This window comes from Sylvia atricapilla, chromosome 1 (assembly GCF_009819655.1).
Source record: "Sylvia atricapilla isolate bSylAtr1 chromosome 1, bSylAtr1.pri, whole genome shotgun sequence".
In the NCBI taxonomy this organism is placed as follows: domain Eukaryota; kingdom Metazoa; phylum Chordata; class Aves; order Passeriformes; family Sylviidae; genus Sylvia; species Sylvia atricapilla.
In genome coordinates, this window is record NC_089140.1 from 104,569,574 (window position 1) to 104,594,641 (window position 25,068).

The following is a 25,068-nucleotide window of genomic DNA, read 5'->3' on the forward strand; positions in this document are numbered from 1 at the left end:
GCTTCTGCCTGATTCTGTACCCTACAGGGGTGACATCCCTCACAAGCACACCTCACAGACAACACCATGAACAGTAAGTAGGTGAGGTAACATCTGTTTTATGGATCCTGCCAAACAGCCCAACATTTGTTCATGTCAGGACATTAGGCAGTCAAGTGGAAATGTCTGCCCACAGAAAATGCCTGCTCACAGAAAACTGATGTGTGTTGCCAGGACAAGGAGATACACCAGTGAACTTCAAACATCTGTACAGCTGGGTGGGAGGCACATGAACACAGTGCTCTCTCAGGCACCAGGCCATCTCTTCCTCCTGATGTCTCCAGCCCTCAATGTCAAACCCTAGGGTATATCTACCACCAATGAACAAAGTAAATTTATCATGACAAGCACAAAGATCCAGGATCATCCAGTCCATGCTTTACCACAGGTAAAAGAGACAAGCTGCTTCTTAGCATCAGTAACCTGATGCACACTTTTAGTGCCAACTTTTGCCCAAAATAGTCTTTCTGTGTATTGAAAATCCAAAGTCGGGGGGGGGGGGGGGGGGGGCGGAATGAAGGCAGACAATGTGATAAAAGAGAAGCCTAATACATCTTTTGCATATCTTTATCTTCCTAAAGCTGCAAAAATATTCAGGGCTGCTGGTTAGGGAGTCAAATTTTGAGATGGTAAGTAGTGGCAAAATTAATGTTCAAACCTGTGTCTTTTAAACATTAAGCTTAAAAAAATGAAGATTTGAAATAGGATCTGCACATTCTATTCAGAGTTAGAATAATCAATACAAGTGGATTCCTTCATCAGCTTTACACAGAGAATAACCCAAATTGTCAGGCTAGGCTGGGTTACTCCTAATCTTTCTGGTTGAGCAGAGCATGGCTTACCAAAAAGGCACCCATCCTCTCTCTACACCTTTGGCAAAGGCATTGAGGCCACCCCTGCAGAACTGATCCACCAAGAACATTTCCAGGTTTCCCTGTTGAAACTTCATTAAAGAGAATAGCATTTGTGTTCAGTATCATTCTACATCAATGTCCACATTAAATCACTGTCTGCAAGTGCTCATCTGCTGCATTTGCAAGTGGCTTCCAGTCCCCTCCAGGCAGCAGCACGAGAGGGAAGCCTCACTGAGCTCCCCCCTTTCTACTGACCATGAACATTAAGCTGAGCAAAAAGGAGGGTTTGTGAAAAAAATCTGTTGAAATTTTACTGCAACTGGAAAGACAGATTTCCTTCACAGACTTTTCCATGTGCAGAGTGAGGAAAGCAGAGGGCCTGGCTGCTCCAAGGCTGATAGAGGCATAGAAGTAACTGTGGGCACTGTGGAAAGGTATCTGATTCAGAGCTCACAGTCATTACTACAATTACTTCTAGCAGAACTGGAACTCATAACTCTCTCTTCTCTCTACTAAAACTCTTGAGAAAATGCCCCTTAAAAATGATCTGCTGGCTTGGAAACATAACAAAACCCCAGCACCAACCTAACCTTGGTGTATATGTCACTTTTGAATAATCTGATAGTAATTGCACCCTCTTTTCCACCAAGATGAAACACTCACTTACAGAGTGACAATCACTTTCTGATCACCTTGGCTTTTCCCATGTGGTTGGCATAAGTTACTCAACAAAGTGATGGATCTGTCAACACAAGGCAATTTAATAAGTGTGCATCCCTATTAGATTGGACCCCAGTGCTGAAGCTCAGCTCCTTGCCAATACAAACCATTACCTGACTATGTGCTGGCACCAAGGAACTTTGCTGTTTGAGTTCCTCTTTCCCATAGGTATCTACTTATTCTGCAGCAGTATTCCCCTTTTTGGGCTACATGCAGATCTCCTGCTGAATTCATGGATTCACACTTGCCTTTGCTCATGACTGTGAGAGGCTCTCTGCTGTGCAACCTGCCCTGACAGGTGACAGCAGAGGTGGTATGTTATGGAGGCATCACCAACATGGAATTATTTCTTGTCACAGGGGTAAAGAACATAATCTATTATTTATGTCTTTATAAACCCTTCTGGACATCTTCAGCTCACCAGATTTTTTTTTTTTTTTTTTTTTTTTTTTATTATGGCAACCAGACTCTAACAAAGTTCTGCTGGCTTATGTCTTTCGCTGTAATGCAGAGTATCTTGATTCCAAGTGGTCAGAGAAAGGCAGCAGCATTTCCTGCCCCTTCTGTATGCCCCTTCTCAGAAATGAGCCTGGGCTGATTTCTCTGCATGCAGAAAGTCATTGAAAGCCAGAGGGAATCTGTACTTGAAAGGGTTTCAGCCATGAAATGCAGCAAGCCCCAGCAGTATGTCTCTGTGAGATTCAAAGGAATATGTCATTCTTTGGGTATTGTGAATTTTGACAGGTGTTTTAGGGGTATCTCTTTTTGCCTGCATGGCTACGCAGTAGTCTCTGTACAATTGGGTGTGTATATATATGAAAAAGATAAAATTTCAAAAGAAAAGCAATTCCAATTTTTGACAATGCTGGTGAAAGTCTCAGATTGGGGAAAAAAAAAAAAAAAAAAAAAAGTGATTTCTTCAATGTTTCACTGTAATCACTACAAGTTGTTGGCAAGATGTGGAAACACCTGAAGCTGATGTTCAAATATGTGGCTTTGTATTACAAAAGCATACTGAAGCATTGGTGGGTTTACTTGTGGTTAAACTTGCAAAAATTCACTCCTAGGTTTCAACCTCAGGCTTTGGAGCTATATGAAAAGCACAACAAAGCTACCACACAGTGCTTTCTCATAGTGCTCATTCTAAAGGCACTGTTCGAGAAACAGAAGCCAGAATGCTCCTGAGACACAAAAAGCTGTACTGCGTTAAAACACAAAGTTTATAAATAGCTTGAAAGTCATAGCAAGAAATTTTAAAAAATCTCTAAATTGTAAACAAGGCAGGAAGAATGGACAGAAAAATAATAATTCAGATAAGATTTGTGTATTTCAATGAGCTGTGATTTTTTTCCATCATCTCCAACAGCCAACATGTATCCTGTCTTGGAATATACAAGTAATGATACTTTAACTATAGATACTCAGAGGTGTCTTCAGAGGGTAGTTATGCATGTAGCAATCTACTTTATCAAAACACAGGAATGTAGAGTGCCTAATTAAAAGGGAATATTAGTTGCTAAAATAAAGTTTAAAAAAATGGACTTTAAAAGGTAGACACTAAATCAATGGATGTCCGCCTGGTCTGTTAAACACTTATATAAAGGCAGCTTATGAGTAGCAAGTACTTAATTTACTGATGGCCAGATGCTCATTTTGGCAAACATGGCCCTTCTGCATGCCCAGATTTGGAGACATTTCTTAAACTGTTGATGACCATCAGCAACAGGCTGCTGGGCTAGCCTTTGGCCTGGTCCATATGGAAGCTCGTATGGTGTTGCTAGTAGAGCTGAGCAGGAAAGTAATCCATTCTGATTTCTCACAATTCAAAGGTGGAGGAGCAAAGTTCTTGTTTGGTGCCCTCTCAAGTCCTCTGCACACTGATGCAGCAGAGCCTTTGGACACCCCCTGTTCCTCCCTCATATTCCCAGCTTGAGCTTGCCTGTCCCTGAGCACAGGCATTGTATTCATGGCTACTTAAAAACTACTTTTCCACCTGTCGTCTACCTATAGCAGAGGAATCTAAAAAACTTCTGCTGGCTTTTTTCTTCAATGTGTGTGCATCCTAATTCCAGGCAGAAGCATTTCACTGAGGAGTCAGAGGATGCATTATGCCTCTTTTATCAGTACGCAACCCCAGCCATAATGTATGCCCACAGGAAGAAACGTTTCCCATGCAGGGAATGACTCAGACTAGGTCAAAGCAGCGATACAAGGAATGTGGAGAAAAGTGAACAGTAGCTGCAGCTTATAAAAGGTAGCATTTATCTTAACAGAGTGACTGTGAAGTTACAAGGGAGTTTTGTGATTTTTTTGACTCTGAAGCCCACCCTTTAAGAAACACTGATCTGGAATATGAAAAGACTGCACATGCTGAAAAAGTCTTTTTTAATAAGACAGGGTCAGATTGTGATGAAGCTCACTCAGGTTGAGTGGGCAGGCATTTTCCTTCTTGTTTTTGCCCCATTGACATTAACATTATCATTATTAGTAAAATAAAGTTGAATACAATGCAAATGCAATTGTGGTCCTGTGGTGTGGTAATAATTGATAATTAATAGATTTCAATAGATTCGATAGATTCCAATGTTTTCATCTTTTGTGAGCGGCCCGCTATGCTGGGAAGCAACAACAGTATGGGGTTGCCCTGGGAGGACTTTTACCATGAAGTGAGGTGCAGCAACTATCAGGCATGAAGTTGACTCTCTGTTTATAAGATTTAACAATGACTAAGCTTTAAAAAATGCATAAATGGTGGTGTAATAAGACTGTCATTGAAGTATAAGGAATAAAATGAAACTGGTAAGAAAACATAGCTACATTTTATTATAGCAAGTGAAACACAATCAGAAAACTGCTTCCTTTCAGTCTAATTGTTCTATCTGCCTTCATACAGCATGCTACACAAAGTCCTGGGCTTAATCACCTCTTGGCTGTGTCATGGATCTTTCCTAATGCAAAACACAGCAACGCACCAAATCAACTAGCACACCAGAAATTATTAAACATGCATAACCTTGAAGGGTCAGGCCAGCCTTCCTTAGTTTTTGTGTATTCATTGATCCAGGAAAAAAAAATAAGTAAAATCTAGAGAAGTTGGACAAAAGCAGATTGACTATTCGATTTGTATCACAGAAGACTTGCGCTTTGCAGTATCTATCAGTTGGGTTGTGCTGGGGACAGATGCAAAAAGACTGGAGGGAAGCCCATGAAGCTCTAACCTACGTGGCACAAGAAGTGTATCCTGGGTCTGACACAGAGGAAAAATACTCATAACCTGGGAACTGCCCGGCTGCAGCTCATTTATGGAGAGAATGCACTGGTCTTCCCTTATTCTGGCCATGAGTCTGGTTTCAGAGGTGTCTCTCAGAGGAGGAATGAGCCCGATTCCTCAGGATATAGTGTGCCATAACCTGTATGGAACCCTTGGGCTGGCAGGAAACTCATTGGCCCATAGAAAGTCTAGGGAGGAAAGAGGGCTGAAGAGAGTGCCTATGTGTAGTTTTATATCAGGCAGATACAAACAGAGGCTGTGCTGAGTGTGCTGGGTTGGACTGACTTTTCTCAGCTTTATCTGTCTTTTTGTTTTTGTTTTTGTTTTTTCCTTGAGACCAGGGAACTCTGCTTTGCTCAGGTATCACTGGAACAGACCACACGTTTTTCATTTATACTTTTTAATCTTAAAATTCCTAAAAGAGAGATGTCTCCAGGTACTATTTGCAAGGTCATCAGCTAACCTGACTTTAAAATCTCAGATAGCTCATTAAATTAAACTCTCTTATTTGCTATAAAAGACTAGAGAACCAGAGATACATTAAAAAAACGAGTAAGAACAGAAATTGTGAAGAAAGATTCTTTTTTTTAAGCACTGAGAACAAAAAAAGCAGAGATGTAAAGGGACAAACTTAGAGCCAGAAGATCCAAACTTCCCCTTGATTCTAAACTTAGCTCAGCCACTGGCCCACCGTGCAGATGACTCAGTGCACTTCCTTGAACTTAAATCATTCTTCTTACAAAACTTGTTAAAGAAAGACGTCAGTGTAAATTAGATGTTGTGTCTAAGTTTAGCTATGGCCAATACATAAATATCTGAACTCTGATGTGTTCTCATTCTTGTCTGCTTAAGAAAGATGTGTATACACATGCACATATTCATATATATACATAGCAAGGGAGAGAAAGACTTCCTTGTGCTATTTTTACAGTTTCATTTACATATATTGTTATTTTGCTGGTGACATAAGAGCTCACAGCTGATCAGAAGTTTAACCATTTTCAGAGAAGCCTGATTGCCACAACGCCCAAGCACTCTTCACTCTCTCAAACTGTCAGGAAAGTTTCAATCCCATCCGAGAAGTGGGAGCTGAGAGTACACATTCAGCATATAACATACATGATGGCTGATTTCTTGTGACACTAATCTTCACTCCTGGGGGAAAGGCAGTCATTTATTCATAACTCTACCACTCAAAAGTAACCATTCTTCTCACCATGGAGATAAATGTCAAAACAGAGACCATCCATAGGCTGAGTCTAATCTAATCTGTCCAAAATGAATATATATTTAGATCTGTTGTCAAATCTTGAATAGCAAACCCTTTAGCCTGGGCTAACTATTTCCTCGGTCTGCCCTCTCCATCTATAAATATGCATATCAGAATGCATATATGCTATCAGAGAAGCATATTAATCCTGCTAACATGGACAGGATATGATGATGACCAATCTTTCTGATACAAGCAGAGTCAGACAACAAAGCTCAAGACTTCCAGAAATGTGTAGCAGAGGGGGAAAATATATAGTAATTTTTTTTTGTTAAAATATCCCTATCATTCAACATGTACCTGAAATCAGCAGGTCCTCCACTCCCAACTGGCTGGTCCAAGAAATGTGGAAAAACAGGATCCCACCTGGATGTCTGCAGAAGATGGCAATGGAAATTTCCTTTCTCGTAAAACTGTTAATTCTCATTTTCCCTCTCCTTTCTCCAGTTCGTATTTCCATTTTGGAGATGTCAGCTGGGAGGTGTTTATTTATGCTACATCCTTTCCCATGAAATTGTACCTATGGAGCTCTTCATAGCCTCTTGAAAATCGCTGTCACAATTTTCAAGAATGAGAAGGATGACCCCAGAAACTACAGGCCTGTCAGTCTCCCTTTGGTGCCCAGTAAAATAATGGAAAAGGTTATTCTGGAAGGTATGGAAAAATACCTGAAGGACAATGCAGTCATCAGTCACTGCCAGCATGGCTTCTTGAAGAGAAAGTCCCGCTTGTCAAATCTGATTTCTTTCTATGACAGGATAACCCACCAAGATGATCTAGGAAAGCCAGTAATATAATCTTTTTGGACCTCAGCAAAGATTTTTACATCGTCTGAAACAGAATCCTTCTGGATAAAATGTCCAGCATGCAGTTGGATATCCATGGTACATGATGGGTGACTAACTGGCTCACAGATTGAGCACAAAGGGTACAGTGACTGATGTGATATCTGACTGGCAACCTGTCACTAATGGAGTTCTGTAGGGCTACATCCTTGGCCCTGTGCTCTTCAACATCTTCATAAATTACTTGAAAGCAGGAGTGAAAGGAATATTAAGTAAATTTGCCAGCTTTACTGGGAAGACTTGTGGATTCTGTCGAAGGCAGGGAGGCCCTGCAGACAGACAACAACAAATTAGACATGGGCAGTCACCAACCGTGTGAAGTTGAACAAGGAAAGGTGCCAGATTCTGCACCTGGGATGGGCAACCCTGGTTGTGTGTCTAGATGGTGAAGAGAGGCTGGAGAGCAGCGCTGTGGGAAGGGACCTGGGGATCCCGGTTGATGGCAAGTTGAAGCCGAGTCAGCAGTGCCCTGTCAGCCAGGAGGGGCAGCTGTGTCCTGGGGGGCATCAGGCACAGCATGGCCAGCCTGGCAAGGGAGGGGATTGTCCCGCTCTGCTCTGCACTGGGGCGGCCTCACCTCCAGTGCTGGGGGCAGTTTCAGGCACTACAAGATAATAATAACACAAAGCTTTTAGAGAGTGTCCAAAGGAGGGTCACAAGGATGGTGAAGGATTTGGAGGAAAAGCCATACAGGGAGTAGCTTAGGTCACTTTGCTTATCCAGCCTGGAGAGGAGGTAACTGAGGGGAGACCTCATTGTAGTCTTCAACGTCCTCACGAGGGGAAGTGGAGGGACAGGTATTGATCTCCTCCCTCTGGTGAACAGTTTCAGGGCACAAGGAAATGTCATGAAGCTGAGTCAGGGGAGATTTAGGTTGGATATCAAGAAAAGGTTCTTTACCTAGAGTGCTCAGGTACTGGAACAGGTTCCTCAGGGAAGTGGTCACAGCACCAGCCCTGAGAGAGTTCAAGAAGTGTATGGAAAATGCTCTTAGGCACATGGTGTGATTTTTGAGGTGTCCTGCACAAGGCCAGAAGTTGGACTTGATGATCCTGATGGGTCCATTCCAATGCAATATATTCTATGATTCTATGACTCTGTGATATTCTATGATATCCTGGTACTGAGACACTGGGCAACACCATAGAAGAACCAGAAGTGACTGTCATTTTTCTGTCCCACTCCTCTATTTCATACTACCATAAATCTCCATGATGTTATTTTTGAAGTGGAATATCTGGAACTCGTCTCAGAGCCTGAAGAGAAAGAAGTCTTCTTGCTGTGGTCTTCACAACAGAATTATGCTGTTTCAAGGAACCATACCTCTATCTCTTGTAGATATTTGTAGATAAATATTTCATTACTGGAGTTTCACAACAAACACTAATGCATACATGGTAAACATAGTTTACACTGCTTTTAAACGGTCCTATTTCTGGTGCTCAAACATCCTTGTTCAAAACTAAATTCCATTTTTACATTTGGATTAATCTTAGCAACAGCTAAAAAAGAAACTTATTATTTCAAAAGATGAATTAGGATTTACACGTATTCTGCCTTAGATGTTCAACCACATTACCATTAATGCATCATGAACTACTTTTTTTGTCTGTGTATTCCAGGTGAGTAACTGAGCCATGGCTGTATCAAAAAAACACTTTCAGATGTCCCACACAGGTTTAGTGAATGGGACCTCAGCTACGGTAGTATGGGATTGCCTCTAGGAACCAAAGTGCAGAAGAAGATCTGGCCAGCAACCTGCTATGAGTCACTCTGACTTGCTCTATCACAGGATTTGCACTTACAACTGGGTCACATCCTTATCTGGAATAGTTAGACAGATCTGCACTGCAGCAGGATTGAGCCCATGAATCAAAATGCACAAATACACAAGCAGCATTGCTAGAAAGGATCTACCTTCTAAAAATGGCAGAAATGGGTGCCAGGTGACAGCTGAGATGGTGCAAAACTGGGAAAAAATGGAACGTTTTGCAAAATAATAGCTCAGTAAGGTAAAATAACCTGGGGGAAAAGAATGCTTCAACACAACATAAAATAATAGAACAAAATAGGAATCAAGAACCACGGTGTCACTTCCCGGCCATGGTTTCTGTGCATATGAAGTAATCATCTGGAAAAGGAGCTAGCTGTGGGAGAGGATTATGAACACGTTGTGATCTCACAGCATGAGAAAGTGGCCAAGAGAGCAAATGCAACCCTTATTAGCAATGAGCAGCACCTGCAGAATAGGAGTTGAAGAAGAAGAAGTTGCTACTTTTTGTCACATCCTCAAGGTGGTCATTGCTAGGTATTGTAACCATTTCTAGTCTCAACACTTCAGCAAGGATATTAATAAATACTAATGGTCCAGACATAGTGCCACCTGAGGAAAATCTCCCTCATGCTGAGCACTTAAAGATCAACTTCAAATAAAGGGCAGAGAGGAGAGCGAATCACTGCCTAGGACTACCTATGTGGAGGGGGAAATCTACAGGCATTAGAGATTCTTCAGCAGTCTACAAATCTCTTGGACTCAACAATGAGGCAAAGAACAGAGTGCAAAACTGCCACATTTGGAACAACTTATCCAGTAAATTTGCCATCCCTGCTAGCCTTGCAATCAATACTGCTGTCATACAGAATAGCTCATTCAGAAATTAAATGCTGAATGAAGGAGTCCAAGAAATCCTATGCCCTGTATTATCTAAAACAGAGTAGATGATCATGAGAGTCCACTTAGGTCTTTAAAATCCATGAGTGTAGTTCAGAGGACATGTAGTTCTAGAGGCTAAGCCTTACATTCTTCAGGATGAGTTTTCCCTGAAGGTTTTTCCTGAATACTAAATTATTTATCCGATAATTGAAAAGTAAGCTGCAAAGGTATGAAGTAGCAATCCCCCCAAAAGATAAAATTTCCTCCTGTTTTCTTATTTTCCCCAATTCTAGGTGAAAACATGTAGAGACAATAGACAAACTTTGTGTTTTGAAGAAGACTGAAATGTTCTGAAGGCACCTGGAGAGGAGGTCAGCACCCTCACAAGCAAATCTTGCAAAAGGCAGATGCTGGCTGCATCTGGGTTTACAACAGGGCTCTAGAGAAACTGGCTTTTCTGGTTTTGATGACCTATGTAGCTCTGTGACAGATGTGACGCCACATTTCCACGGGATGGAATCTACAGCAGCCTCCTTTACTGCCTAACTGCGTTTTAGCACTTTGACTGAATGCCAGGAGGTTTTCACAATGTGAGGCTCCAAAACCATGACTTGCCTAGTCATTCTTTCCTCAGCCAGTTTTATTCATTCTGCTCCTAGCTGTATAGCAGCATACAGAACTCCAGTAATCCCCACAAAACTCATACTGTAAGACTCAGTATTCCACATTTTCCAAGAGTATCATTTAAGATGGCACTTCAAATCATTGGGAACTGAGCCGAACTTTTCCATGAAATTGTATTTGACTTGGAAAAGAGGAATTTCAGTAGAGTGAGGCTAGGACTATCTCTATGTGATTTACAGCAGAATTTCCACCTTTTGCACATCTTCAACACATACCAGGACTTGATGAAGACCTTACTTTTCAGATGCACCAACCCTAAGTTTCATCCTCTAGCTACGAATACAAAGAAGGTATTCAGCTTGGTTGTCTTAATCATATTTTCAGTTTTATTGGGCAGGAAATATAGTGTAGTTATATGTGTGAGCCCTGAAGAAGCTTAAGAGCAGGTGTTTGCTGCATTCTGCTTTTGGGAAAGAGTGGCTAGATTTTGTTATGCTGTAAGTCTGGGAAATCACTCACATCTTCCCCTCCCCTCAACAGGTATGTTTTGGAGAGCTTGGGGGGTTGGCATTCTCCTTTGACCCGATCTGCATTTAATCAACACTTCTATCTAACTTTGCAGTGACTTCTGACATGTACCACTGACATCATCAGCTAAGTTCTCTCAGTGTTCTCCAGTCTGTCAGTAAAATACTGTGATTGAAACCCATTTAGAAGGTGAATTCATGGCAGAGAGGATATGAGCAGCCTTTCTCAAATCCTGGACTTGGAGTTTTGAAAAAAATATTGTTAGGAAGTTGTCATCTAAATTCTCATGCTTTGTTTTTTAATTGTACAACCTTAGAAATGAAATAGAGTTCAGTTTAAACTACATTGCTGTTACTTTTCAACATACTTAAGTGAAGTCCCCGAGCTACAATTAAAATAATTAACATAAGCAGCTTTTGCTAAGGTAAAGTGAAGATTTAAGTTCTGACTTCCACTTCGTGCCGACAGACTACCCTGTGTTTTTCACTGTAGCTGCCTACTATCCTGAGAAACTCAAGGAACTTTTTGTCGGGTTGCAGTGCAATTTTTTTTTTTTTTTTTTTTTTTTTTTTAGGACAGCTAGTACATCTTTAATCCCAAGAAAGATGCTGCCATTGCCCAAGCCGGGTGACACTTGGAAGCACATTATCGCATACAGAATGTTCATTAAAAGCGGATTAGGAAAAGATCTCATCAAACATACCAATTCCGCTTGAAATGAACGGCTTCTAAGCACAGGAATAGTTACAGAAATGGACCATAGGCGCCGACTAGTTTGGTTTGCATTTTTTAGAGGGTGTTTTGTGCTGATGTGTGTGGGACTGGGCTCTTTACTCAGGCAGTTCTGTTTAGTTTACTCGAACAAAGTAGAGGTGAGAAAATGTGGAAACTTAATGAAAAGATATCCCAGGCATGAAACAGAACAATTCTGCTTAATAATGAACTAATTTAAAAAAATAAATTAAAGGAAATGCAGCTGTTACTGTTAGGTTCTAGATTTCTCTCCCCCAAACATTAGACGAAATTGCATTGTTTACAAAAATTTATTAATACAAACTTTACACACTTTATATAACAGTTATCAAAGTCCTAGTTATAGATATCATGTGTGTAATAATACTTTGTTTAAGTTCTTTTTATATTCATTTGCACACAAAATAAGTTCTCCAAGACTAACATCTACCTACTATGACTGTATCTCAAATCTGCTCAAATTTTGGTAAGGCTGTTGGCGTTTCTGAACAAAAAAAAAAAAAAAAAAAAAAAATTAAAAAAAAAATAAAAAAAAGAAATCGTACAAAGGATAATAACCTAGGTGATCACTTCATAATGCTTGCGACTAGCCACTGAACTCTAACTGATAAGGTCATAAACAAAACGTCAAGAGAGCCCTATGTCATTATACCACAGCCGACACAAACACAGCGCACTCTGCCCATGGCCAAAGAACAGAAGGACGACTAAAACGCAAGCCGATGTGTTGCAGCATCGTAGGGCCACTAAATAGCCATCCGTGAAACTCGTGGCGATTTACAAGGTGAAGAGAAGGCACGAAAGCTGCACACTGCGCCCCGCGTCGCTGCGGCCCGGGAGCGCGCCGGGGCAGCGCGGGCGGTGCGGCCACCGGGCACCGGGCACCGGGCACCGGGCACCGGGCACCGGGCACCGGGCACCGGGCACCGGGCAGCGCCCGCCCGCCCCGACGGGCTCTGCCCGGCCCGCCCCGCTCCTCCCGGCCCGGGAGGGAAGGTTTGACCCGCGAGGGTTTGTTGGGGGGGTTGGGGGGTCGCTTTCCGACGTCTTGAATGCGGGGCTCGTTTTGTGTCTTTGGAAAGACTCCTGTAAGGTTTGTGTGGTGAGCTGGAAGGAAGCGGGTACCTACGTGTCCTCCTTCGCTCCCGGCCCGGGCGGGGGACGGGACCAGCCCCCGGGCGGACGGTAAGATAGGAGTCCGTACATAGAGAGATGAGGTGAAAATGGTTTATCTCGTTAGAAACCGGACCACAGGTGAACACTACACATTCTTTTATGACAAAAGTTTGTTTTATGAAATAAATTTTACTAAGCAATAAGCCAGAATGTAGAAAAATACATTTTACCTCCAAACTCAATAAACAAGGAACAAAAACTTTCGTAGTAGTGCATAATTCTTTAGTGGTAGCTACAACAGGGGTTCCTAAACTTGTACAATAAGAGCTTGCATAAAACAGAACAAAGGAGTGAGAGAGCGTTCACAATCTTTTTTTTCTTTTTTTTTTTTTTTTATTTTTTTTTTTTTTTTTCTTTTTTTTTTTTTTTTCCAAAAAGAACATAACCCAAAAAGGTGTCTCAAGTGGGTTAAACAGAGCTCGGAAAAGTTCGAAGAGAGGATGAGAGGCGGGAGGTCCTACAAGAAAAAGCAATCAAAGAAAAGAGCAACTCCGACCAAAAAAATGCAAAGGCGAGAACCCTGCTCATTATTACACATGATGAGAAGCATGGACAGCACTGGAGAGTAACACATTGTACTTTGCATCCAGGTCCAGTACCGAGCTGCCCGGGGCAGTTGGGTAGCGGATCGGAGGTGGGATCGCCTCGTCTTACCTCGACCCTGCGGCACCGGCTCCGGTACCGGCTCCGGCCCCGGGGCGCGCCGGGGGCCGCCCCCGCTCACATCTCCACTCTTTCCAAACGGGTCCTGTCTCTGCTTTGGCTTTGTTCTGCAACTCTGCCCAGACAGCCAGAAGAGCAGTGCACGGGGCTTAGTACTTACTACCCTTGCTGCTGGTTTGGGATTTGGGGGTTGGGGTTTTGAGTTTGACTATTTTTGGTTTTATTTTGATTTTTTTTTATTGTTGTTGTTATTATTATTTTAGTTTTGGTTTTTTTAACTATCTCTCCCTCCAATAGGCAACAGAGATGTACAATTTGGATCGAGCTGTTGTTTTCACAAGATAATTATCCTCTAAGCTCATTGTTTGAGGATACACTAATAGAGATACAACTGGAATCAAAGAAAGCAGGAGAGAAAAAAAAAATAATCGAAATCTAGAAGAACGGGGACGCTGCCCCTTCAGAGAGGCTAGTGGCAAAGGAGCCTGCCTTGAGACTCACCAGGGGAAGAATCTGCTTCGCCAATTCTCTCAAATCAATTTCCTCATAATCCCCCTGGGAGCAGGTCATCCTTCTCTATGTACAGTAGCAAATGGTGAAAATTAATGTCTTCGACCCTGTCGCGGATAAAAATACTATCCTTTTAATTTCTGTTACAAAAATAGGAGTAATATTCAAAACAATGATTGTCTCTTTTTTTCTATTTATTTTATATAAAAACATAAACAGCTCAGGCGAATTCTTGTTCTTGTGCAGGCTTTTCATGAAGAATTGTTCTTTACTATTCTTAGTATTTATATATATATATATTATATATTATATATAACTTAATGATTGGTCCACAAAGTAGATCTGTGCGTTTCTCTAGTGCTTTTTGTACAAAAGAAAAACAATATTATTATCAAAATATTCATTTAATGGCTTTACTTCATACATAAATACATGTTTAGATAACACAGGAGCGGTGATTGTTCAGTCAGTTTGGAAATGACTTTTGTTTTTGTTTAGATTTTGTTGTTGTTGTTGGGTTTATCTCTCTCTCTCTCTCTCTTTCTCTCTCTCTCTCTCTCTCTCTCTCTCTCTTAGGACTTTGTATACACAGGAGTGGCTGGTTACTCACATCGCTACAAATACGCTACTCGGCGTCCTTTGTTTTTAACTCTTTGTTTATACCTTTTCCCCAGGACGGCTGCTAAGTATTTCTTGACAGCCATTTGTTTCCGGTAGCGGCTGTAGCTGTCCGTGAAGATGCCGTCTATGTGCCGCTTGGTCAGCGGTTCCGCATCGTCCCCCAGGCCGCCGCTGGCACCGCTGCAAGCACCGAGAAGCACAAGCTGCATCAGGCGGGGCCGCTCCGCCCCTCTCCGCGCCCCTCCGCACCGCCCCTGCCCTGCGCAGCCCCGCTGCCCCCGGCGCAACACGTTGCGCTGAAGATGCGCGGGGAGACAAAGGCCGCGCCGAAACCCGGTGCCGACGCTGTGCGCGCAAGTGGCGGCGGCGGGAGAGACAATATCTCCTCGCCATGAATTATTCATTGCGGCCGCGAAAGCTGCTCTCCCTGGGGCTTCATTAACGTGTTACCTTCTGCCGAAGGGGCAGCGGGTGGCACCGGGCTCGCCCCTGCCCCGCCGGCGGCGGGGAGCCCCTCCCGGCGGCTGGGGGAGCGCAGGGCTGCAACCGAGCCTCCACCGCTGCAGCTGAGCCCTCGATCATCGCTCTCCATAAGCTGCTCCCCCCAGCAAACCGTAAGGGCTGACCAACTTGCCAATTTTAAATCGGTTGATCATAAAAATTTATAGAGACATACAGGTAGATAGATAGACATAGATATAGATATAGATGTAGATAGAGATAAAGATAGAGATAGAGATAGATAGATAGATAGATAGATAGATAGATAGATAGATACACATGCATGTGTCTGTCTATATATATATGTATGAATACATATATATCTTTATGCCCGAGAGTAGTAACCCAAACAAACCTCCGCGAACACCCGCGCTGACAGCCAGCCTCACGCTGCGCCGGGAGCGGCCAGGGGCGGACGATGCCTGGGGGAGCCGGACTCCACCAGACTCATCGCGGGCGCAACACATTCCCGACCCTGGCCGGGCAGCTTTGTTCCCCCCAGCCGCAGCCCTTCCAGCGCCTCCTGCACCACCAACGCCCACCGCGGAAAAGAACAACCAGAGAGCCTTACCCGACCCGCTTGGCCATCAGGGAGTGCAGATATTTCCTGGCAGATAACTGGCCCAGGAGTTTCCTGTAGGCTTTGTTGAAGATCCCATCGGCGTGCCTGGGCAGAAGGAAGAGCCCGCGGGTGAGCGGCGAGGCCCGCGAGCCGGCTGCGGAGGGTTGCGGGAGCCCGGGCGCTAGCGGTGAGCATCCCTCTCCGCCGGCGACCGGAGGGCGGCATCTCCCCGTGTCCCCCGGGACCCCTCGTCCCCACCCAGATCCCTCCCCGCCGCCCTCTCTCGGTTCCGCGCCGGCTGGGCATTTCTGCTCCGTTTGCGGGAGCATCGCTGGCCCTCCTCGGCGCGGGCGGATCCCCCGCTCCCTCCCCCGCGCTGCTGGAGGTAAGGCGGCTTTTCCATTTCTTCTGAGCTTCACACTGGGCACCGGGACCGGGGCAACATTGTCGTTTGTTTGGGTTCGGGATTTTTATTTTGATGTTGTTGCTGTTTGCTTGTTAGGTATCATTACTATTTTTCCCCCAATCGGTTCTGCCAGCCCCGTTTTACTCCCTACTCCAAATTCACGCCTGACACCCCCGCGAGCTGCAGTCACCTCTTTTCCGGTGGGTAATACAAGGTGTACATCTCGCCGATCATGGAGGACGGATTCGCTATACCGAGGGGCTCGTGGTCGTAGGCGAAGTCCTGCAGCGTGTTCCCGTCCTCGTCGTAGACTTCATCCTCCAGCCTGGCAACGAGAGCAGCAAGGAGAAGGAGTCAGCCGGGCTCCGTGGGGCGCTCCGCTCCCCTCCCCGCTGCCGGCTTCCGGCTGCCTCGGTGGCCACCCCTCGGCGGAGCCGACCCGGGAGTCCCGGGAGCCCCGTCCGACTGCCCCATCCCCTCCCTGCACCCGCCCGCTCCCCATCCCCGCCCTCTCCTCTGCGGGGCAGGACCACGGAGGAGGAACACACCCGCCGTCAGACGTGCTCCGAGAAACCCCCCAAACATGCTCCCCCTCCCCCCGCCCCCCGCGGCCCACGCCCCGGCCCGAGAAACATCTCCTCTCTGCCACAGCCGCGGCTGGCGCTTCCCAGGAGGAGCGCACGCCCAGCGCGCAGGCGGCCGCGCACACACGCGTTCGTGTGCCAGGGGCTGGGCTGGAGCCGAGCAGCCTCCGCGGCGGAGACGGGGCGGTGAGCGGCAGCCCCGCCGCCGGGGCCGGGGACCGCGCCCCGCTCCTCCCCGCCGCGCCCGCCGGGACGGGGGGGCTTCGCCTGTTGTTTTTCGTTGAACGGTGCCTCTGCCCTTTGAGATCTCGCCAGTTTTGTGTGTGTCCCAACCCCCCCAGCCCCCGCTCTCTGCCTCCCTCTCTGCAGTACGATGTAGGTCATTGCACGTTACAGGCAGCTATTTTTGTCTGCGAGCTTTAGCGGAGGTATTAATAATAGATGCCGCTAAAGTGTTTCACTCCTGCTAATTCAGGCGTCTGAATGAAGAAAGCCGGCTTGCTGCCGGCTAATGGCCCCTTAGGCCACCGAGCCCGCTGCCCTCTAGCCGCACTGCCCAGGAAGATGACGGGGGCTGCTCCGAGCCAGCTCCGACGGGCTCCTGGTTACTGCAAGGACACACCTCGGAGCCCGAAAAAGGACACCCACCTCGGACGAACTTGCGTTCCCGGCATCACCCACCCCCACCTTCATCTCCGCTCCCCGCACGGCAGTGACCCCCGCAGGGCACACCGGAACAGAGCCAAGCGCCGGTGGGGCAGGACGACAGCACCGAGCCCAAAACTCCCTCCAAGCCAAGCAGCACCGGTCGCCCGAGCAGGCGACAAGCAGGGTGAGAACAGGCTGCCATCAGCCGTCCCGGACCAGGTGCCCTGAGCCCCCAGCCGCAGACCAGCGTAGGAAACTCCCTTGTGCTGTTGCCTCTGGGTGTCCTCTACTCCTGCCCCAAACACAGAGGGATTCAGACGCCCACGGCTCCCAGCTGGAAAGGGACAGCACAGGCATCAGCCTGCGCTGGAGCCCAGCAAGACAACTCCGAACACAGAAAACCAAACAACCTTGTGTGTGCCAGTCCCTTTCCCTCCTGAGAAAGGCTGTCATACACAGACTGGTAAACGAGGGAAGACACTCCACCAGCTCCAGTGCCGCTACACGAACCATGACAGCTCCCACATACTTGCAGACAGCGGCGCACCCGTCCCCGCGCCCCGCTGCCCCCGAGCCGGACACGCGATGCTCGGCGCTCACCCTGGGCCAGCTGCGGGCAACCTGAGGCTGCCAAGGGCCCCGCAGGACGGGGGCCAAACGGGAGAGGAGCTTTTGGGCCCGGTCGACATGCAGCCGGGACCTCGGCCCGCTCTCGCCGACACGCAGGAGAGCAGGTCCCCCACTCCTGGGCACTCCACCGGGGACCAGAGGCCATGGGTTACAGTACCGGGGTCCCGAGGAGCCGACCTGGGGGATGCCACGTTGCAGCCAGAGGGGATCCTATGCTGCGGTGGAGGCGGTGGGCACATAGCCCAAGTGGAGGGGATTTCCTTTGGTGACTCTAGTCCACATCCCCTCTCATTTTCCTCCCCGGTAAGATTCTACTGCCCTTAGCTAAGCTAGGGCTGAGGGGGGTTAAAGTGGTCCCGACGGAGGTCCCGGACAGCTGACGGACCTACCTGAGCGCCGGGTATTGAAGTCCGGCAGCAGGTGAGCAGTAGACGCTGCAGTGCATTATTATGCCATAGACCAGGAGTGCTAGGATCGCTTTGCTACACATTGCCACTCTGTGCGAGAGGGAAAGGAAACTGCTGTCAAAAAAAAAAAAAATACCCACCGAAAACAAACAAACAAAAAAAAAATTCGCTAACAAAAACCCTGAGAAACCACCCCACGGCTCACCAACCCCCCCGGCCTCGCCTGCCGGAAAATGAGGCAACGCGGCCCCGGGGGACAAGCTTCCTGGGCAGTGGAGTGCCGGCGCTGAGCGGCACGGAGAGGAGCAGAGCGCTGCCTGGCGCAGAGAGCTGCGGCCGCCGCCCGCCCCGTCGGTGCCCGTCCGCCCGCCCGCCCGCCCCGGGACCGCTGCGGGAAGGCCCGGCGAGCCACCTCGTGTCCTTACCATTAAAGTCTAGACACCCGGCACTGAGAGCGTTTGGCTGCGAAACTAAAACGGCAGGTCTTGGGGGAGAAAAAAATAAAGACCCAAAATGGGGAGGGGGAGAGATCGAGCTCCCTCCCAAGTTGCGTCCAAAAGGAGTTAAAACCCTCGTGACATCGCCTCTCCGATGGGCGAAGGACCGGCAGGATGCAGAAGATGCAGAAGCGGCAGTAGTTAGTTGTTTGCTGGTTTTAGGGCAATCCAGTCCAAAAAGAAAAAGAGAGACAGGAGGGGAAAAAAAAACAATAAAGGAAAAAAGTTTGCAGGTAGCAGCACGGATCTGGAGTGGAGTCTACAAGGGAATGGAGAAAGAGGGATGGAGTGAGATGTCGCCGGAGAACCGAGCGCTGGGGAAGAGGGAAGAGAGCGAGCGAGTCCGAGAGGGAGCGGAGGCGGGAGCCGCGGGCTGGCTGCGTGCGATGTTGTCTTCCCCAGATCTCTCCCCTCACTGAGCGCCTTCAGCCTTTTCTTCTTCTCCTGCTCGGTGGCTCCAAACTTGACCAGCCTTCCACAGCCTTCCGTCTGATACGCAATTAGCAAGAAAATCTTTGCAAACAACCCGCTTCAGCAAGAGCCCTCTTCGTAAACATTTGCCTGCTTGTTACCTTAGAGGACGGGCAATATTGTTTGTTGCCCCCGTAGTGGTGTCCGGATTTTTATTCATGAATCAAATGCCTTTTTTTTTTTTTTCCTCAGTCACGTAATAATCGGGTATCAGAAAAGACGTCACCACCCCAATTCCTCAAGGAACACAGTTCTGTGTCGTCCTCAAAGATGAGCTTATCAGGAGTCATAAAGCTTCTCATAAACACCAACTCACACTTTCCCCCCCCCCCCGTCCCCCCTCCCAAAAAAAAAAAAATAGAAAAAGAAAACCAAACAATCAAACAGACACGCAGAAAAACCCCACCGCACAAACGTAAAAGAATGTTCGCCACAGTAAAGTTTTACCTGACGTGGGAAGGGAAGAGGAGGAGAGCAGTTAGGGGTGGGGGTCCCCGGGCTTGTGGGGCTCCCCCAGGGCTTTGCTCCGGGTCTTTCCGCGGGGCCAGCTCACCCCACACGCAGCCCGGGGCCGCCGCTGGGCGCAGGCCCCCGCGGAGCCGCCAGGCTCCGAGCGCGCAGGCGGAGCAGCCCCGCCGCGGAACCCCCCACTTCCGCGGGGATTTAAGAATATAAATGCCTATTTTTTTTTTTCCCAGACCCCTCTTTTCTTTTTTCTCTTCTCTTTTACCTTTTTTTTTTTTTTTTTTTTTTTTTTTTTTTTTTAGGATTGTTAATATTGTTCCCATTACACAAGGCTCCCCCCGCGGGGAAACCAGCAGCGCCGTGACTACTGTGCGTGTATTGAAGCCGCGGGGCGTAGGGGACAAGCCCCACGGCCGCGCCGCAAGGACGGTCCCACGCTCGGGAGGCTCTGCCCGGGGAGGAGGGGGGCGGCTTTTCCCCCCACTCCCCTAGCCCGACCCTCTCGTCTCTCCGCCTTGTGCGGAGACAGATGTGCGGCTCTCAGCGCTTGGCAGAGAGGGAGGGAAGAGCATCATTTCCATGAGGGAGAAAAAAAAAAAAAAAAAAAAAAAAAAAAAAAAAAAAAAAAAAAAAAAAAAAAAAAAAAAAAGTAGTTGATTTGCTGGAGGGACCGGGAAGGAAATCCCGTCTCTGGGGACTTCCCCGCCGCCGGAATAATTTTCCCCCGAAGTGATGCGCCGGGCGCGGGCCATCGGCGGGCTCGCAGCCGCTGCAATTGCTGCTCGTCTCCGCGCTCCCCTCCCTCCGCGACCGAAAATGTGCCCTTCATTTCCGAGAATTACCCAAAGAAATCCAGGCTGCAGGAGCCATTACTAGACATTTTAATTATTGGGATCATAAGCAGAGCGTTCAGGAAGCAGCAATAATATAGTTCTCCTGTTTCCTATTTGAATGGGTTTGGTGTAACATGCTTGGATGAGTTATTTGAGCCCAAATCGATTTCTCAAAAACAACAACAACAAAAAACACACCATACAATTACATTCCTATTACGGTCATTTAAGGTTTCAATATTTTCCGGAGATAAAGGAAATTTGACGTGAATGAATGATTTCCGTAGAAATGGCCAACGGCGCGATCCCGGGCGGGGATGCAGGACTAGGGACAGAGCGGGACTAGGGGCTGGGCGGGACGCTACCCCTGTTGGCATTCTCAGCCGGGCGTTTCGGGCCGGGAAGGACAGCCGACAGGAGAGGGAGCGAGGCAGAGCTCGCGGGGCTGCCGGAGAAGCGGTCACTCCGCTGCTCCCTCTGGGGAAAGGGTCACAGCCACCGCTTCCCGGTATGAAAAGAGTCACCCCACGGCTCCGCCTGGGAAAGGGGGCACCCCACGGCTCCCCCTGGGAAAAGGGTCACCCCACGGCTCCCGCCGGACAGGGGTACCCGCGGCTCCCGCCGGACAGGGACACCCCACGGCTCCCTCCGGACAGGGACACCCGCGGCTCCCTCCGGACAGGGACACCCGCGGCTCCACGCTGGACAGGGACACCCGCGGCTCCCTCCGGACAGGGACACCCGCGGCTCCCGCCGGACAGGGACACCCGCGGCTCCCTCCGGGCAGGGACACCCGCGGCTCCACGCTGGACAGGGACACCCGCGGCTCCCTCCGGACAGGGACACCCCACGGCTCCCGCCGGACAGGGACACCCGCGGCTCCCTCCGGACAGGGACACCCGCCGCTCCCTCCGGACAGGAGTACCCCCGGCTCCCTCCGGACAGGGACAACCCGCGGCTCCCTCCGGACAGGGACACCGGCGGCTCCCTCCGGACAGGGACACCCGCGGCTCCGCGCCGCTGCCCGCGCCCCGCACGGTCCGTGAGCGGAGGGCGCCATCGCGCGGGCAGCCGCGCACCTGCGGCCGCCGTGGGGCCGGGGCCGCGCCGTGCCCCGCTGGCCGGGAGGGGACAACCCGCGCCGAGCCGCGGGCTCCCGGGCCCGGCTGAGAGACAGGGAGCGGGAGAGGGCTGCCCGCTGCTCCTCTTCACCTGGCCTTGGGCGCTGGTGGGGTTTGTGGTGGGGTTTTGTTTGTTTGTTTGTTTCCTTAGTCGCTACTCGGCGGCAGCGGGTGTAAACACGGGCTTCTCTAGAAACTCGCGTGGCAAGGATTGTGTGAATGGCGTCAGTACGAACGCGCTCCGCCTAAAGAACGGGAAAAAACATTCCTTCTCTCCAAAGAGACAAGAGACACACAGGTAATACATTTTAAAGCTGTGGTTGTTTTCACTTTAGAAAAGCTACTTTCAGCTGCTTTTGATAGATATAGCTGCGTTTCATCTCCTCCATCCCCACTCCCCTAGATCCTTACAGAAAGTATGAAGACGCCTGGAATAAAAGGCATCAGCAGCACAGCGGTAGAGATATGCACAAAACAAAGCTGAAGCTGCAGACCCCACACAGAGACCCTGTGCCACCCTGGTAGTACTGTGCATGCAGCAGCAATGTCAGGATGGTTTGTAAAAAAATGCATCTTCTAAGCTCTCATTTATGGTGAGTAACTCACACACAGCTCACGCCAATAAAAGTTCCAAAGCATCTCACTCTACGTCACAGGGTTGTGTGTGCAAAGTGAATATGATTATGACATGACTGGTTTAGGCTGAGGAAGCAAAAGTTTTAATCTGGTCTCTGTGTACAAGTAAATTTCTCAATAATTGTCATTTCAAGGCTGAGAGGGATTTAAGGTATATAATACTTGCCTCTAGGGCAAATTCCTAAGGCAGCATCTGAAGAAAAGCAGGGGTTTTTTTATTGGCAGAATTTCTTTCATCTTCTCCCTACCAGCTTAAATTACACCTTTTAATTTATCTCACTATTCTATTTTAAATATCTATTTTATTAACTAGAGCATTATAATTCTATTGGAGTTTCTAGGGGAGCTTACATCTGTGAGCCTTTTCAAGCCTGACTGCAGCTGACTGCAACTGACTGCTGGAAACCTTGCTGCTATAGCTCTAATTCAAATGAACGTATTTCATCGTGTACCATGATGGGCATCTTTTTGACTCCTCAGAACCCCCCTTTTTATATTCATGCACATTTCATAAAATATACTGTAAGTAATTTATCAAACTGTCAGGAAACTCTATTGGTCCATAAAGCCAGATACTTCATACACACTGGCTGGACGTCCAGCCACTATATTCATATTTCCTCAGTATGTCCCAACTTAGCTGCATATTTTAAGAAGAACCTGGAAGAATTGATGTGGCTGGAATACATCATCTTATCATGAAAGGACACATGTATTTCTGCCAACATAGAAAAGGATGAATTCTTCTTTCTCAAAAGCAAGCAATCCTGCCAAACCTGTTGTCTGTCTCTCTCTCTCTCTCACACACACACACACGTTATGGATTTATCATCTATCATGTAACCATCTCTGCCATGCCTCCTTTCTTACTAGGGTGGCTTGAGGAACCTATTGCTAACCAGTATCCCAATGAATACTCATCTGCATCAGTTTCACAAACAAAATACCAGCCTTCATCTTTTCTTGCCTTTCCTGACTCCTCCTCCTCCTCAAGGGCCAGCTCCTGGGAAGGATGAACTTGTCAGAGGGGAGATTAACCCATCCATGAAATCATTCAGCTGTAGCTGTGGTCATCTGAAAAAGGCTAATTAGGGATAGCCTGGCAGCAGAACAGAAGGTATTATAGCTCAAGCATGGCTTGGAGGACATTTCAGCACTTCCAGCTGAGATGTGGGACCTGCAGCAGAGGTGGGAAAGCCCCACTTTCCTCCAGTAGGCTAGACGTCAATCCACTCAGGGACAGAAACGTCTGACATATTTCATTCACAGAGTTGCTTTTCTTTTATTAAACCATTCCTTCTCATGCTTTCTTTAGGTAAAAGCAGCAAAATGCTTAGGCACGCTGTAGAAAGCACAAACATCTGTGTGTTTTCTCATGTCCAAAGTGACAGAGCAGCAATCCAGACAAGCTTGGTCACTCAGGGATGTTCTGGGCAGGATGTACACACAACAGGAAAAAAAAAAAAAAAAAAAAAAAAAAAAAAAACCACCACCACCAACCCACACACCCAAAATCAGAGAACAACAACCAAGGATGGTACTGGGACTAAAAATCTCTCAGGAGATGATAGAGGCAAGCCTCACCTGGTGGCCAGGACACTTGCCAGCCTCTTTGCATGAGACCACCAAGCATAAGCAAGCGTCTGTGAGAATGTTCCAGATAATTCCTTGCTACCTTTTATAACCTTACTTCCAAGCAAACAGTAAAAAAAATTTAAAAGAAGGGCCTTTTTTTCTTTCTTTCTTTTTTTTTTTGTGTTTCTTTTTTTTTCTTCTCTGAATTGAGGAGGCAGAACACGCAGAACTTGCCAGGGCAGCAGTGTAGGAGCACCAGCAGTCCAGTCACTCTGCTCTTGCCCCTGCTTAGAACTCACAGTGAGAGACAAGGCCAGTGGGTTGCCTGTGTCTTGCACGATTGCCCACACAGAAGCTCAGTGTTCAGTCTTACCCCGTGGGTGTCCTCCTCCCCCTATTCAGTAAAGGAAGGCTGATGACTACGACAATGCAAAGGCAAAGGAAGAGTCATTCCCATCCAAACACAAAGGCAGGAAAATCACTTTCTAAATAAATGAATGACCAAACAGTGGACTCAGATTCACAAGGAGGTACCACCATGCGATGCCTGTTACAGAAAATTTCCTTGGATGACCAATAGATTTATTTATAATCTCTTGTCTTTCACCCAAATAAATTCATATGCTGCAAGAGAAGAAAAGGATTGTCCTTGATGCTTTCTGACAGTGGCTCTTTGATCAATCACATATACATGAAAACTAGAAAAATAAATTATGAAAGGCAAAAAACAACAACAAATATAGGACTTCTTTTAAGACTTAATATTCCAAAAGCCTATTCTACACTAAAGCCAGCAACCTATAAAATGCCACTAAAGATCTCACTAGTCCACAGGGCAGAATAAAAGGCTTTAGCACTGGCAGCAGGTCTATCCTCATTCTCATTTCCATTTGGTCCAGTGTTCAGGGGGAGGGTAAACCCTTAAGCAGATTCAATATAGAAAGTTTCACAAGTACTGCCAAGATACAATAATTTATACTGGACAAATAACAGCCACAACATCTTTGTGTTCCAGGTTCCTTTAGATGCAGCTGTAGCCCAAGGTGAATGACAAGTTCTGGTTTTGTACCCAAATGTGACAGAATTTTGGGTACACCTTTAGAAACAGTGGGACTGCCATGTGCCTGTGTCCAGAAACAAAAATCCATCTGTAGTTCTGAGGTATTGCTAATGGCATAGCTAAAGTTATTCATAGTTTACATTTA

At 47.2% G+C, this 25,068-nt stretch overlaps 1 protein-coding gene across 2 annotated transcripts; it reads right to left on the reverse strand.

The window, feature by feature from the left end:
• Positions 1-14,305: 14,305 nt before the first annotated feature.
• Positions 14,306-19,792, reverse strand: ADCYAP1 (adenylate cyclase activating polypeptide 1). 2 transcript variants are annotated; one of them, XM_066329589.1, is made up of 5 exons: positions 19,681-19,792; positions 18,248-18,355; positions 16,187-16,321; positions 15,600-15,695; positions 14,306-14,707 (listed from the first exon to the last, which is right to left on the reverse strand). In XM_066329589.1, exons 2-5 carry the CDS (start codon positions 18,346-18,348, stop codon positions 14,521-14,523), a joined length of 519 nt encoding a protein of 172 aa, XP_066185686.1. In that variant the 5' UTR covers positions 18,349-18,355; positions 19,681-19,792; the 3' UTR covers positions 14,306-14,520. The 2 variants fall into 2 exon arrangements, with proteins under 2 accessions (XP_066185686.1, XP_066185678.1); XM_066329581.1 differs by lacking the exon at positions 19,681-19,792 and adding an exon at positions 18,691-18,757.
• Between the last annotated feature and the right edge of the window lie 5,276 nt (positions 19,793-25,068).

Excerpts from the sequence above, each read along its gene's own strand:
- ADCYAP1 (XM_066329589.1), bottom strand. The coding sequence starts at position 18,348 with ATGTGTAGCAAAGCGATCCTAGCACTCCTGGTCTATGGCATAATAATG. Across the intron at positions 15,696-16,186 it reads TATTACCCACCGGAAAAGAG|GCACGCCGATGGGATCTTCA; the intron begins GTGACTGCAGCT and ends CCTTCTGCCCAG. Across the intron at positions 14,708-15,599 it reads CTGATGGCCAAGCGGGTCGG|CGGTGCCAGCGGCGGCCTGG; the intron begins GTAAGGCTCTCT and ends CGGTGCTTGCAG.